At 39.2% G+C, this 13,575-nt stretch overlaps 1 protein-coding gene across 32 annotated transcripts in view; it reads left to right on the top strand.

Annotated features, from left to right (window-relative positions):
• EIF4G3 (eukaryotic translation initiation factor 4 gamma 3) overlaps positions 1-13,575 on the top strand; it is a 371,563-nt gene that overhangs the window by 297,834 nt on the left and 60,154 nt on the right. For all 32 annotated transcript variants that reach the window (XM_074380218.1, XM_074380217.1, XM_039473805.2 and 29 more), the window contains 4 exons: positions 7,910-8,056; positions 8,474-8,710; positions 10,705-10,809; positions 12,707-12,839. In XM_074380218.1, coding sequence (XP_074236319.1) covers positions 7,910-8,056; positions 8,474-8,710; positions 10,705-10,809; positions 12,707-12,839 — 622 coding nt within the window. The remainder of the gene's footprint in view (positions 1-7,909; positions 8,057-8,473; positions 8,711-10,704; positions 10,810-12,706; positions 12,840-13,575) is intronic.

Raw genomic sequence — 13,575 nt, 5'->3', positions numbered from 1 at the left:
GTGTAATAACTCTGGAGACAGAGAGGGGGTTGTGAATGTGTTTTGGAAGGAAATTTAAGAGGGGCTTCTCAGAAGCTTTCAGTGTTCTGTGTCTTGACCTGGTACTATACCTGGTGGTGTTCAGGAAGTTTGCTTTTTCATAATTTATTGAGCTGAACCTTAAAAAGTTTTCAAAACAAAACAAGCAATAGAGTGAAAAGCTTAAAAACCACTATAAGCTTTTAAGCTTTACTATAATAATTAGTTTTTTAAAGCTGAAAAAGTGGCCAGCTGTGGTGGTTCATGCCTGTAATTCCAGTTTGGGAGCCTGAGGTTGGAGGATCACTTGAGCCTAGGAGTTGGAGACCAGCCTGGGCAATGTAGTGAGATCCCATCTCTACAAAAAAAGTAGAAAAAATTAGGCAGGTGTGTTGGCAGATGCCTGTAGTCCCTGCTGCTTGGGAGACTGAGGTGGAAGGATCACTTGAGCCCAGGAGGTTGAGGCTACAGTGAGCCATGATTGGGCCACTGCACTCCAGCCTGGGTGACCAGAGTGAGACTCTGTCTCAAAAAAAAAAGGAATGAAAAAGCTGGGTGTGGTGGCATATACCTGTAGTCCCAGCTACTCCAGAGGCTGAGGCAACAGAGGATCACTTGAGCCCAGGAGTTCAAGGGTACAGTGAGCTATGATGGCACTGTTGCACTCCAGCCTGAGCAACAGAGCAAGACCTCATCTCTAATATATGTATATATACACACACGGTGATTTTTTTTTTTTAAGTAAAAGATCTAAAACAAATACAGCAAAATGTTAAGATTTGACACATTTTGGCAATGGGTATATTAGTGTGTGCTATATTACTTTGTACTGTTAGGAAAGAAATGAATTAGCTGGGTATGGTGGTACATATCTGTAATCTCAGCTACTTCGGAGGCTAAAGCATGAGAATCAATTGAACCCAGGAGGTGGAGGTTTCAGTAAGCCAAGATTCCACTGCTGCATGCCAGGCGGGGTGACAGAGCAAGGCCCTGTCTCAAGAAAAAAAAAAAAAAGAAGAAGAAGAAAAGAAATGAAGTCTAGCCAATTGCTTTTTCAAGATGACATGTCCATGGACCAGTGTTGCCCAAAAGTGAAATGCCCAAAATTGAGCTATTAGTATATGTTTCAACAATGCTGGCATAAGCGGATTTGTTTTCTTCAAGCCTCTGTTTATTTTGCTAATGTTTCTTGTGAAATCAGACAGGAAAGATCTACTGTATATAATATTTTCCAAACCTCTAGACCATAGGCATTTAAAAAAATTTCCTTAAGGTAATTATTAGCTTGAAAAATGATACCTCCCAACAGACTTAAAGAAATTGAAGCCGGGCGCGGTGGCTCAAGCCTGTAATCCCAGCACTTTGGGAGGCCGAGGCGGGTGGATCACAAGGTCAAGAGATCGAGACCATCCTGGTCAACATGGTGAAACCCCGTCTCTACTAAAAATACAAAAAAGTAGCTGGGCATGGTGGCATATGCCTGTAATCCAAGCTACTCAGGAGGCTGAGGCAGGAGAATTGCCTGAACCCAGGAGGCGGAGGTTGCAGTGAGCCGAGATCGTGCCATTGCACTCCAGCCTGGGTAACAAGAGCGAAACTCTGTCTCAAAAAAAAAAAGAAATTGAAGAGAGTGAATAAAAAATTAAACTAGTATCTGGGAGACTGGTCTCAACCAGGGACATTCCCTCTCACCCCCACTTCAGGACATTTGGCAGTGCCTGGAGGCCTTCTTGGTTATTAGTATGGCATCTTGGTGAGATAGGATGAGGATGCTGCTAAGCTTTCTACAGTGCACACAGGAGAGCCCTGCACAAGAAATAACCATCCTACTCCAAATGTCACTACTGTTGAGGTTTAAAAACCCTCCTAGATTGCTGAGATTGTAAGATTTAGGAGAATATATATTCTCACTGTTTAGAGCAGTTGTTAAGCCATTTTTCTCTTTCCATGTTGTTCACATTGATTACATACCTCCATTTAAAACCTCTTTTGTTTGAAGTGATTAGGTGAATCCAAGAGTACAAAATTATTTTGTTAGTTTTTTCATAAAGTCTTTCATTTTTGAGACTGAGTCTCACTCTGTCACCAGGCTGGAGTGCGGTGGCTTGATCTTGGCTCACTGCAACCTCTGCCTCCCAGGTTCAAACCATTCTCCGGCCTTATACTCCCAAGTAGCTGGGACTACAGGCATGTGCCACCACAGCCAGCTAATTTTTGTATTTTTTAGAGTAGAGATGGGGTTTCGCCATCTTGGCTAGGATGGTCTCAATCTCTTGACCTCATGATCCACCCGCCTCAGCCTCCCAAAGTGCTGGGATTACAGGTGTAAACCACTGGCACCTGGCCTTTTCATGAAGTCTTAAAGGGTAGACCTTTAAGAAAGATTCCTTTAGACTTATAGAGGAAATTAATGTAATGGATTCAGCTTTCCCTCGTTGCTCTGTAATACCGTATACATGCAAATACACACACATACGTACATATCCATATATGCAGCTGCCTGTCTCCACCAAGCTCTACTAAGGCATATCATACAAAGTGTAAGGAAATCGTAAGAGATGGTCAACTCTGCTTTTGGAGTATTTTGCTGCTTCTGCTGCTAGGTCAACTAGAGCTGACTGAGGAGGCCTATGAGACTCCCTTCATGAATAATAAAGCATTTAGCTAGTATTTAGCACTTTTAGGAGGAGGACATCTGAATTAAGTGGCAGATGGAGAAGAGTGGGCAAGAGAAACGTTGTCCTGTATCTAAATCTGTACTTAAGTACAATTTTAAGTTGGATTATTGAAACTTTAAATTGCTGTGCATTTATCTTAATTATAATTGAAATGAGAATCCTCATCTCAGGACCCCAATGGAATATAAACTTCGAGAGTATAGCAACTTTTTCTGTGTTGTTCACTGCTGAATTTCCAGTGCCTAGAATGATTCTTGGCAGGTAATAGTTGTGAGTGAGTAGGTAAATGCCTCAATGAAAGAATAACCAACTTGAAAGAGTTTATTTTATGCCCTGAGATTGTAGTTTTGTTACTTTTTATCTGTGCTGTGGGAGACAGGCATACTTCAGCTATAAAGAATGGCACTAAAGGCACATTTTTAAGCATTCAGTGTACTGTTAGCCAGATACAGAACTTGTAGTGTTGCCACTTTAAGTGTTTAAAAGCAAAACATGAAGAGAATGACAGGAGTAAGAATAGGAAGAGACACCAAGAGAACAAGAGAGGGAGTTAAATCTCATAAAAAATAAAGCCTGGAATTGCGAACATGACAAGTCAGCCTTGGACAACAGCAAGTGGCTGGGGTCAACTGGAGGAAGAGGGATGTGTGTCCTGATGGAAGAGTTTATGATGTGTTGAAGAAAAAGATGATCAGAGATGACTTATACTTTCATAACTGACCACCTCCTTTTGAATCTTGTACGTATCCTTCAACACTAAACCTCTTCCAGTACATCTAACAGAGATGCATTTTGATAGAAGTGTTCATAGTATGCAGAGTGTACAGTTTGGGCAGGTTAAATTACCTAAGGTCATGATGTAACTACTGATAGAGAATAGTATGTCACCATGGACCTGAGAGTTACTGCTTTATTAAACAATTTTTAGAAATTGCTATATTGCTATTTACTTCACATTTAAGAGCCAGCTGTCCTTGGCCAGGAGTAGAGGCACATGTGTATAATCCCAGCTACTCAGGAAACACGTGGGAGGATCACTTGAGCCCCAGCGTTTGAGATCACCCTTGGCAACATAGGGATACACTGTCTCCCTCCTCTCTCCCAAAAAATTTTTAAGAGTAAACTATCCTCCAGAAACCAGAGTTTTAGAGTGAGCACAGAGGTGCCACTTGCTTACATTACAGTGTTCATTACAAATACTTTACTTCAGACTAGCACACGATTTGGGGGCAAAAATTACTTCTGGACTATGGGTTACCATTAACAACTTTGTGTTCTGGGACAGCACTGAAAATCCTGAACATGCTAAGCCAAGGCCAGGACTTACCATTTTATTTTCATTTCTATTTGATTACCATGATTACCACACTGCTGACAGCCCTTGAGGATTCTCTGGAATTTGATCCTTTTGGGGATAAGAATGTCCACCCTCAATACTAACAAATATGTCAGCAGTATAGGACCTGTTGCCTGAAGAAAATTACTACCTGATGCTGACAGCATTTCATATCTAAGATTGCTGAGTGACCTGTATGTGGATGGGTCTCATTACACTAATGCCTCATTGTTAGTTTACTACTATGTAAAAATAAAAAGGTAGGCGCTTTCTAGTGAATTCAGCTTACCAAGCCGTCTTACTAAAACGTTCTTACTGACTCCCTTGCTCCCTGAGAAAAACAAGCCGCTCCCAAACAACCCATTTTAAAACATGCATCTTAGTATTGATCATGAACTGTTAAGTGAAAATTGTAGTTGTCTAAATAGATCCTTTTTTCACTTTCATACATTACTGTTCATTCTTGATATTATCCATGATCACATTTGCACACATCTGCCTTGTCCACTGTTGTGTCTCTGAAAAATCATAGTTTGAAGCCCTGAAGCTCATTATAATTGTATTAGGAGATAGGAGGTTTTTGAGGGGTAACTAGGTTTAGTTGAGATCATCAGGATGGAGCCCAGACAATGGTATTAGTGCCCTTAGAAGAGGAAACACCTGAGCTGCTTCTCTCCCTGCCTTGTAAAGATACAGTGAGAAGCCAGCCATTTACAAGCCAGTAAGAGGGTCCTCAGCGAGAAGCCAGCCATTTACAAGCCTGTAAGAGGGTCCTCACCAAAAACTTAAAGCTGCCAGTACCTTAATTTTGAACTTCTCAGCTTTCAGAACTATGAGAAATAAACTTCCATTGTTTAAGCCACCCAGTCTATGGTATTTTGTTATAGCAACCCAAGCAGATTAAGACATCTACTCTTCATGTTCTATTCCAGCTAACCAATCTCAGTAGGTCTCCTGACCAGCCAGTGTCTAGCAGACAACAAATGCTCACTTACAGCCCTATCAAATTTACCATCTCCTAAGGACCAAAGGGGGAAAAAAAAATCACCATGCATCACTTTTCTCAGAGGATATCTTCTCACTGGCCCCTTTCCATATATCCACAGCCCTGTCAACCATCCCCAGAGGATGTTAAGATCATGTTCCAAAATGGGTCTTCAAGGAGCTGTATAGCTAGGTATTCATTCATTCATTCATTCAGAGATACGTTTTTGTAAATCTGTAGTCATTCTTCTAATTATTCAGTTTTAATACTTCCATGTGGATATATCTAAAAAGTTTATGCATGATTTTACATTTCTTTATGCTCCAATTCATGTGAGATTTCTCTTGACTGTCATTCTGGGGTAGCAGACTTTTGTTTCTCTTGTATTTTGTGATTTTTCTCTTTATTGCCTAGTGAGCTAACTTTGCTTTTTTCTTTCTTTGATAGCTATGTTATTACAATATAGGTAACTCTTAATGTTTAATCATAGGCATGTGAAATGGAACTTCAAGTGTTTAAATATGGCCATACTAGTTGTTTATTGGGCCCTTACCGTATGTCAGCTACAATTTGCTTTTTCTAGAGACCTCATTTGATCCTCCCAATAACACCTCCTAAGAGATAGGTTATTCCCATTTTTGAAATAGAGGTTTGGTGAAACTAAGTAACATGGCCAAAGTCTCATGGCAGAGCTGGTCGTTGTTACTATGTCCAGAGCTCCCTTTTCAACAGCTATTTTATAATGTTCCTTACTCTACGATCGTTTTGGAATATCTCATTCTGCAGGTGTAGGGACTGAGGTTCAATGAGGTAACTTTCCCAAATTCACATAGTAGTTTAATTAAAGAGCTGGGATTCAGTTTCTGATTTTGTGACTCAGATTCCAGCAATCTTTCTATTTCAGTTACAGCTTATTTAATATATGGCTTATTAAAGTGCTTCCATGCTGAATGCTCAAGTGCCCTCTCAGTTGGACCTAGAGGCTGTGCCTCCCTTGTTGTAGATGACGAAACTGAAACGTGGATTAAAAGAATTGCCTTTGTTTATATAGCAAGTAAGCAAATCTTTTGATCCTTAACCCAGTTCTTTTAATATAGTCTTCCCTACACTTCTCACTATATGGCAGTGGCTTAGATTTTCATATTGTTTGTTGTCCTCATCTCTCCCATTTTCTATACAGTAAATCTGTAGAGCAGGAAACGTTTTTTTAGAGATGATAGATTGTGGGCCGGGCTATTATTTTCTTATCAGTCAGTTACTTAATATAGATGATGGAGGTAAACATGCCAAGATGCTGGCTAGGATTTTTTGGCTGGTTTAACTTAATGTTCCTATAAAGCAGCAAATTGGATATAACTGTTGATTTTTAGAACTTTTATTCTAAAACCTAATGTCATGTTGGTTCTCTATTGTATGCCAGCGTGCTTTTGAATATACTTCTTGGTTCTCTTTTGTATTTCTTAGCCCATTATTGTGTATTCTGGGTCTTATATAAGAGAAGGTAGAATCAACTTTTGGCTTTTGCTTTGGAAAACTGCTTTCATATAGCATTTCTTTAATTGAAGGCTGATAAACTCTTGAGCTTTCTTGTGTGATTTTAGAGTAGGCCTGACTATGAAATGATCTATAATTGCTTGCACTTATGTAGCCTGAATTTGGAGTTAAGGATACAGTAGCTTTTTCTCTGGTTGTCAAAAAAATTGTTTGAAGATGTTTCCCTCTTCCTAAGATAACTTCCCTGCTGAAAAGAAATACGCAGTGTCACACACGGTTGATTATAACTGGGCTTGTTAAATGATCTTTCATACATCATAGGGAATACACTGGAGAGTGTGCCATCAGTTCTAGTACAAATATTCTATAGCATCATCATCCTCAGTTCTTAGGAAGTTTCTCTAGTCATTCAGCCTTGATCAGCAGCTGACCAAGTTCGTTCTGGTTAATAACATTATTTTGTGAGTATGAATGCAGTGTACCCTATTTTTACAAAGATCTTCCATTATACCTAGGGCAAAGACCATGCATACATTTCAGAACTTTGGGAGCCACTTTGTGATCCCAGAAAAACTGCTTTGCCATAATATGAAATAGCTCTTCAAAATAGTGCTCTGAGGGATGTCATCTATAAATTAGAATATTTTAGTAGATTCCCTGCTACAGTCTTCTGTCTTTATATTCTAAATATATTCATAAGAATGTCTCTGTATTTGATTACAAGTATCCTTGAGCTATTGCAACTATTAGAAAACAATTATTATTTGATTTGGATGGAAACCTTGTAAGGATCTTGCTTCCAAACTTTTGGACAACTAGTATATTCTTGTGACACATAAGCAATAAGCAGTAAACATACTATATTTATAGTCAAGGTAAGTACTAACATTATGACATTTGCCAATGAAAAGATATCTCAAAAATCCTCCAATATCCCAACTTCTGCTTTTTTCTAGAATAAGGATTTCACCTACAACAGTTTTGATATAACCAGGAAATTCTCCCCTGTCTTATGTCATCTCTATGTGTCCTATTAAACCAAAATACTTACTACAGTGGTACTAAATAAAAAGAAGTAATAACTCTACACAGTTTTTTTTTTTTTAAAGGTCTAGGTAAGTTCATAGTTATAGTTTCAGTAATGTGACAAGGATTTCCATGTCAGCTAGAAGCATGGCTAAAAAAGAGTGCATTTATATAAGAGGAATATGTCCTTTCTAAATAAAATTTAAGACATATTACTGTTGAATCATGAAATGCCTGAAGCTATATTGTTTGCCTCTTATAGAATGCTTACCTATGGTTCAGTCAGCATTATTTCATACAATAAAGAAAATAGATACTTTTAATGTCTTTAAGTAATCTTGTTCCTTTTTTTATTTTCCTGTCTGGATGTAGCTGAAAGTACCCATGGCAGACAAGCCTGGTAACACAGTGAATTTCCGGAAGCTGCTACTGAACCGTTGCCAGAAGGAGTTTGAAAAAGATAAAGCAGATGATGATGTCTTTGAGAAGAAGCAGAAAGAACTTGAGGCTGCCAGTGCTGTAAGTATTTTCATAAAAAGACAATGCTTGGACACTTTGAGCGCTGTGAAGTAGAATTTTCATGAAGCTGGATATAGCATCTCCCTGCTGCCTTAAGAGGGACATATAGCCTTTTTTTCCATGTAGAAACAACATATTAATGTTTAGGGGAATGCTTTGTTCCTTTTAGTGCCTAATAAAGGGGGAAGCTCAATTCTCCATGCCAGTGATTTCTGTCTAACGCGGAGTCAAGTCACTGAGTTCCAAAAATCTAAAATGGATGGGTATAGTTTAGTTTTCTGAGGAGTAGATTCACACTTGCTGTCAGATTCTCAGAGGGTATCTGACCCCTAGAAAGGGTAAAGACCATCAGTCTCAGTGTTTATTGTACAGTACAACTTTCATCATCAAATGCTGTTAATCTTCCTTATACAACAGCCAGAGGAGAGGACAAGGCTTCATGATGAACTGGAAGAAGCCAAGGACAAAGCTCGGCGGAGATCCATTGGCAACATTAAGTTTATTGGAGAACTCTTTAAACTCAAAATGCTGACTGAAGCCATCATGCACGACTGTGTGGTGAAGCTGCTAAAGAACCATGATGAGGAATCCCTGGAGTGCCTGTGTCGTCTGCTCACCACCATTGGCAAAGACCTGGACTTTGAAAAAGCAAAGGTAAAACTCCAAAGACTGAGAAACCTTCACAAAGGCTCCTTGTCAGTTGCAAAAGAACTTAGACTGTCAACAAAGTAGTTCTATCTTGTCCCAAAGGTCTAGGCTGTTCATTTTTCTTCTTTTGCCCATGTCATTGTCAGTGTTCAACCATTGTACTCCTTACGTTTCCATTAAAGTCAGAGGTGAGGAATGTCCCAAATTATGTAAAAGCCACTCTAGATTCTTCAGATTATTTGTCCTATATTCTTTTTTCTTCTTCTGTAATCATTTCACAATTTGGGGACAGAAATATGAAAAGAAAAACTACGATGGCCTAAGAGTAATGCAGAAATGAAGACTCAGTAGCTTCTAAAGTTTATACTCTAAGTGATAATACAGCTATCTAATCATAATATAAGAAATCATTAAAAGTACTATAATAATGTGTGCTGTTTAAATAAGGGGTATAGAAATTAGAAATGATTCAAAGAAATAATGTCAGAAACACTCCATAACATCTAATTTAGCTAGGATTATGTTTAGCTATGACAGAAAACCCAGTGGCTTATATACGATCGAGGTTTATTTCTTATTTATGTAAACAAAGTTCAGAGGTAAATTCTTTCAGCTTAACATTCTATGACTCCTAAACTATAACCCATGTCCTAATTATTCTCACCAGAGAAGGTAGGAAAAGGGGCAGAAGACAGCCACCTTTCTCTCTCTTTCTCTCTCTTTCTCTTTCTTTCTCTTTCTCTGTTTTTTTTTTTGTTTTTTTTTTTGTTTGTTTGTTTTTGTTTTTTTTTCAGTAACAAGGTCTTGCTCTGTCACGCAGATTGGAGCGCAGTGGTGTGATCATAGCTCACTGCAGCCTTAAACTCCTGGGTGCTGTCAACAAAAGAGTTCTATCAAGTGATCCTCCTGCTTTAGCTTCCCAAGTAGCTGGGAATACAGGTGCATTCCTCTGCACCTGGCTAATTTTTTTTTTTTTTAACTTTTTGTACAGATGAGGGGTCTCACTTAGTTGCCCTGGCTGGTCTTAAACTCCTGGCTTCAAGCAATCCTCTTGCCTTGGCCTTCCTAATTTCTAGGATTACAGGTATGAGTCACTATGCCTGGCCCTCGGGTCTCTAGAAAGCTATAGAATAACATTTTCATTTATATTATTGACTGTAATTAATCACATGACCAAAGCCAGCTCCCAGGAGGCTAGAAAACATAGACTTTATTTTAGGTAGTCATATGAATAACGAAAAATTCTACCATATGGCCAGGCACAGTGGCTCACACCTATAATCCCAGTACTTTGGGTGGTTGAGGCAGAAGGATTGCTTGAGCTCAGCAGTTTGAGGCCAGCCTAGGTAACATAGTGAGATTTTATCTTTCAAAAAAATCATACACACAGAAAAACTGAGCTGGATGTGATGGCACATGCCTGTGGTCCCAGCTACTTGGGAAACTGAGGTGGGAGCTTTGCTTAAGCCTGAGAGGTTGAGACTGCAGTGAGCCATAATTTAGCCACTGCACTCCCAGCTAGGTGACAGAACAAGACCCTGTCTCAAAAGAAATAAACATTCTACCACATTACCTTTTGGCTATAAATTGATACTCCTAGACCATTTTACAAACTACATGGGCTGAGTGCAGTGGCTCATTCCTATAATTCTAGCACTTTGAGAGGCAAAGGCTGGAGGATCACTTGAGCCCAGGAGTTCAAGACCACTCTGTGCAACATAGTGAGGCCTCATCTCTACAAAAACCTAAAAGATTAGCCAGGCATGGTGGCACGTGCCTGTAGTCCCAGCTACTCAAGAGGCTGAAGTGAGATTGGTTGAGCCTGAGAGGTCAAAGCTGCAGTGAGCCATGATCATCCCACTGCACTCCAGCCTGGGCAACAGAGTGAGACTCCATCTCTAAAACAATAAATAACTAACTAACTAAATAAATAACTCTAACACGGTAAAATTACATTTAAGTTTCTCAGTCAGGAGTACTAATGATTTTGTCTCTTGCAGCCACGAATGGACCAGTACTTTAATCAGATGGAGAAAATTGTGAAAGAAAGAAAAACGTCATCTAGGATTCGGTTCATGCTTCAAGATGTAATAGACCTAAGGCTGGTGAGTGGGGAAAAAAAATAAGCCTATTGTCTCTTTAAAGTATTGGGTTGGAGAAGGATGTCCTGTTGTTTACAAGCGTAAAGACAGTGCTTTTGCTTCAGGACTCTCAGAATTTGAATTGGCAAACTTTCAGTGAGAGTTATGACAAAAGACAAAAGGCCTGGCCAGGCGCGGTGGCTCACGCCTGTAATCCCAGCATTCTGGGAGGCTTACGCGGGTGGATCAACTGAAGTTGGGAGTTCAAGACCAGCCTGACCACCATGGTGAAACCCCGTCTTTAAATAAATAAATAAATAAATAAAAGACCAAAGGCCTATTGCCAGTTACATGCTTCTTCTCCTTACTCTGATTATCAAACCATGTTGCAATTTTTTTGTGTGTTTGTTTTTTTGAGACAGTCTCACTCTGTCGCCCTGGCTGAAGTGCAGTGGCACAATGTCGGTTCACTGCAACCTCGGCCTCCTGGGTTCAAGTGATTCCCTGCCTCAGCCTTCTGAGTAGCTGGCATTGCAGGCACATGTCCCCATACCTGGCCAATATTTCTATTTTTAGTAGAGATGAGGTTTCACCCTGTTGACCAGGCTGGTCTTGAACTCCTGACCTCAAGTGATCTGCCCACCTCGTACTCCCAAAGTGCTGGGATTAGTAATCCCATCACTTTGCCGCTTGCAATTTTGTGATCAGCCATTCTGAATTGAAACTTCATTCAGATTCAATTAAATTTAGTGCTTTGTAAGCTAAATAATCAGCAAGTCTCATCTCCATAGTAAATACATTTAACTCTCTGAGCCTTACATTTTTAATCTCTAAAATGAGAATGTTGCCTACCTTGCAGATTTGTTGTAAAGAGTCAGTGGAATAATTATGTAAGGTGCCCAGCTCAGATACTAGTGTTTTCTTCTCTCTCATTTTTCCTGTTAACCCCCTGATTCTGCTGCTGTTTTTTTTTTTTTTTAATTTCATACCAGGTGCAGTTTTTATTACTACCACTTCTTTTCCCTTTTTAAAGTTTCACTCCTACAGGGAAGATACTGCAGCAAGCCCTGCATTAGAGAAAGTGAACAAAGCCCTACCTCTTACTTATCCTGCACCCAGGCCAGATAGCACTGATGATGATTTTTTATCTTGCTAGACTAGATGTGATCTTAGGATCCTTCATATTACCAAAGCCACCGCTAGTTGATCAGAATTTGCATTCTGATTTAAACCTGTTTCCCATTCTTGCCTCTAGCTAATATAAATAAATATAAAAAAATTTCTTCACTTATGTTATCAGCTACTTCTATTTATAGCAGATGTTGGGACTATTGCTAGGAAGAGAAGGGAGAAGTATAATTATAAAGTGAAAACTTATTTTGTCTTTAGTACAGGGGATAACCAAAGGGCAGAGTGGTGTAGAACTTAGTGTAGAAATCCGAACTATGATATTGGAGAAAGAAAAACATGAGGCATCCTTGATTTAAAACCCTTATGGAGTGTGATATGATCTGAGTAGTGATTCCACAGATTAAGGCAAGGAATCCTAATTATTTTTCATTTTCTCTCCTCCTTTCAAATGTACAAAATGCTAATACAGATACAATCCATTTAGGCTGCAGCTTAATATATGCAGTGCTTAAAAATATAATAAATTTGGGCCAATCTTTGACTCTCTTCTTTGTATCCATTGGCTATTGGAATGTTTAGTATACAGTTGGCTAGATTTGATTGAGAATATTTTAATTATTTAGCTCTAACCTTAAACTGCTCACAGTGTTATCTGTAAGGTGCATGAGAAGCTGCCATAATACAGCTTTTGTAGGTATTTTATACTTTTCCAGCAGTAAAAATTACAGATATTTTATTTTTCTTACATCTTCAGTTATCTGGCAGATAACCTTATATTCTACTTTTATAGTGCAATTGGGTATCTCGAAGAGCAGATCAAGGGCCTAAAACTATCGAACAGATTCACAAAGAGGCTAAAATAGAAGAACAAGAAGAGCAAAGGAAGGTCCAGCAGCTCATGACCAAAGAGAAGAGAAGACCAGGTGAGGCTGGAGTCCACTAGGGTCTAGAGAACTTGGAAGTTTCAGGAATACATATTTAAGAATTATCTATTTAGGTATAAAATGAGATCAGAAAGAATAGCCCAAAGAATAGAGTGGTGATTGTTAGGTGAAGTAGTTTCACCTGAAGAGTAAAGTCATTGAGTAAAAGTAGGGAATATAGGAACAAAGCATGATTTCTTTTACTGCTTAAAAGCCAGTAAGCCACAAGACTTTATTGAGCATCTTTTACATACTCAGAATTGGTGAGACAGAAAAAAAAGTGGAAAATGTAGTTACTTTCCTCTCAAAGTGTACAATTTATCTGGTAAGGTAAAACTTTTGACAGGCAGAAAAGGAACATTTGTTAAGCAAATGGAAGATATTATCAATTAGGAAATACATTCTACATTAAGTTTTAGAATTTAGAGTAAAAGAAGAGAGTCAGAAAGCTGAAAGAAAACTTTATTTAAGAAAGGGGCACTTTGGCAGGCTGAGTGCTGTGGCTCATGTCAGTAATCCTAGCACTTTGGGAGGCTGAGGTGGGCGGATCACATGAGATTAGGAGTTTGAAACCATCCTAACCAACATGGTGAAACCCCATCTCTACTAAAAAATTAGCTTGGTGTAGTGGGGTGTGCCTGTAATCCCAGCTACTCAGAAGGCTGAGGCAGGAGAATCACTTGACCCCCAGAGACTGAGGTTGCAGTGAGCTGAGATCATGCCACTGCATTCCAGC

Source organism: Saimiri boliviensis, chromosome 11 (genome assembly GCF_048565385.1).
Source record: "Saimiri boliviensis isolate mSaiBol1 chromosome 11, mSaiBol1.pri, whole genome shotgun sequence".
Taxonomy (NCBI): domain Eukaryota; kingdom Metazoa; phylum Chordata; class Mammalia; order Primates; family Cebidae; genus Saimiri; species Saimiri boliviensis.
Note: the sequence above shows the minus strand (reverse complement) of the source record. Positions and strands in the feature narration are given on the sequence as shown.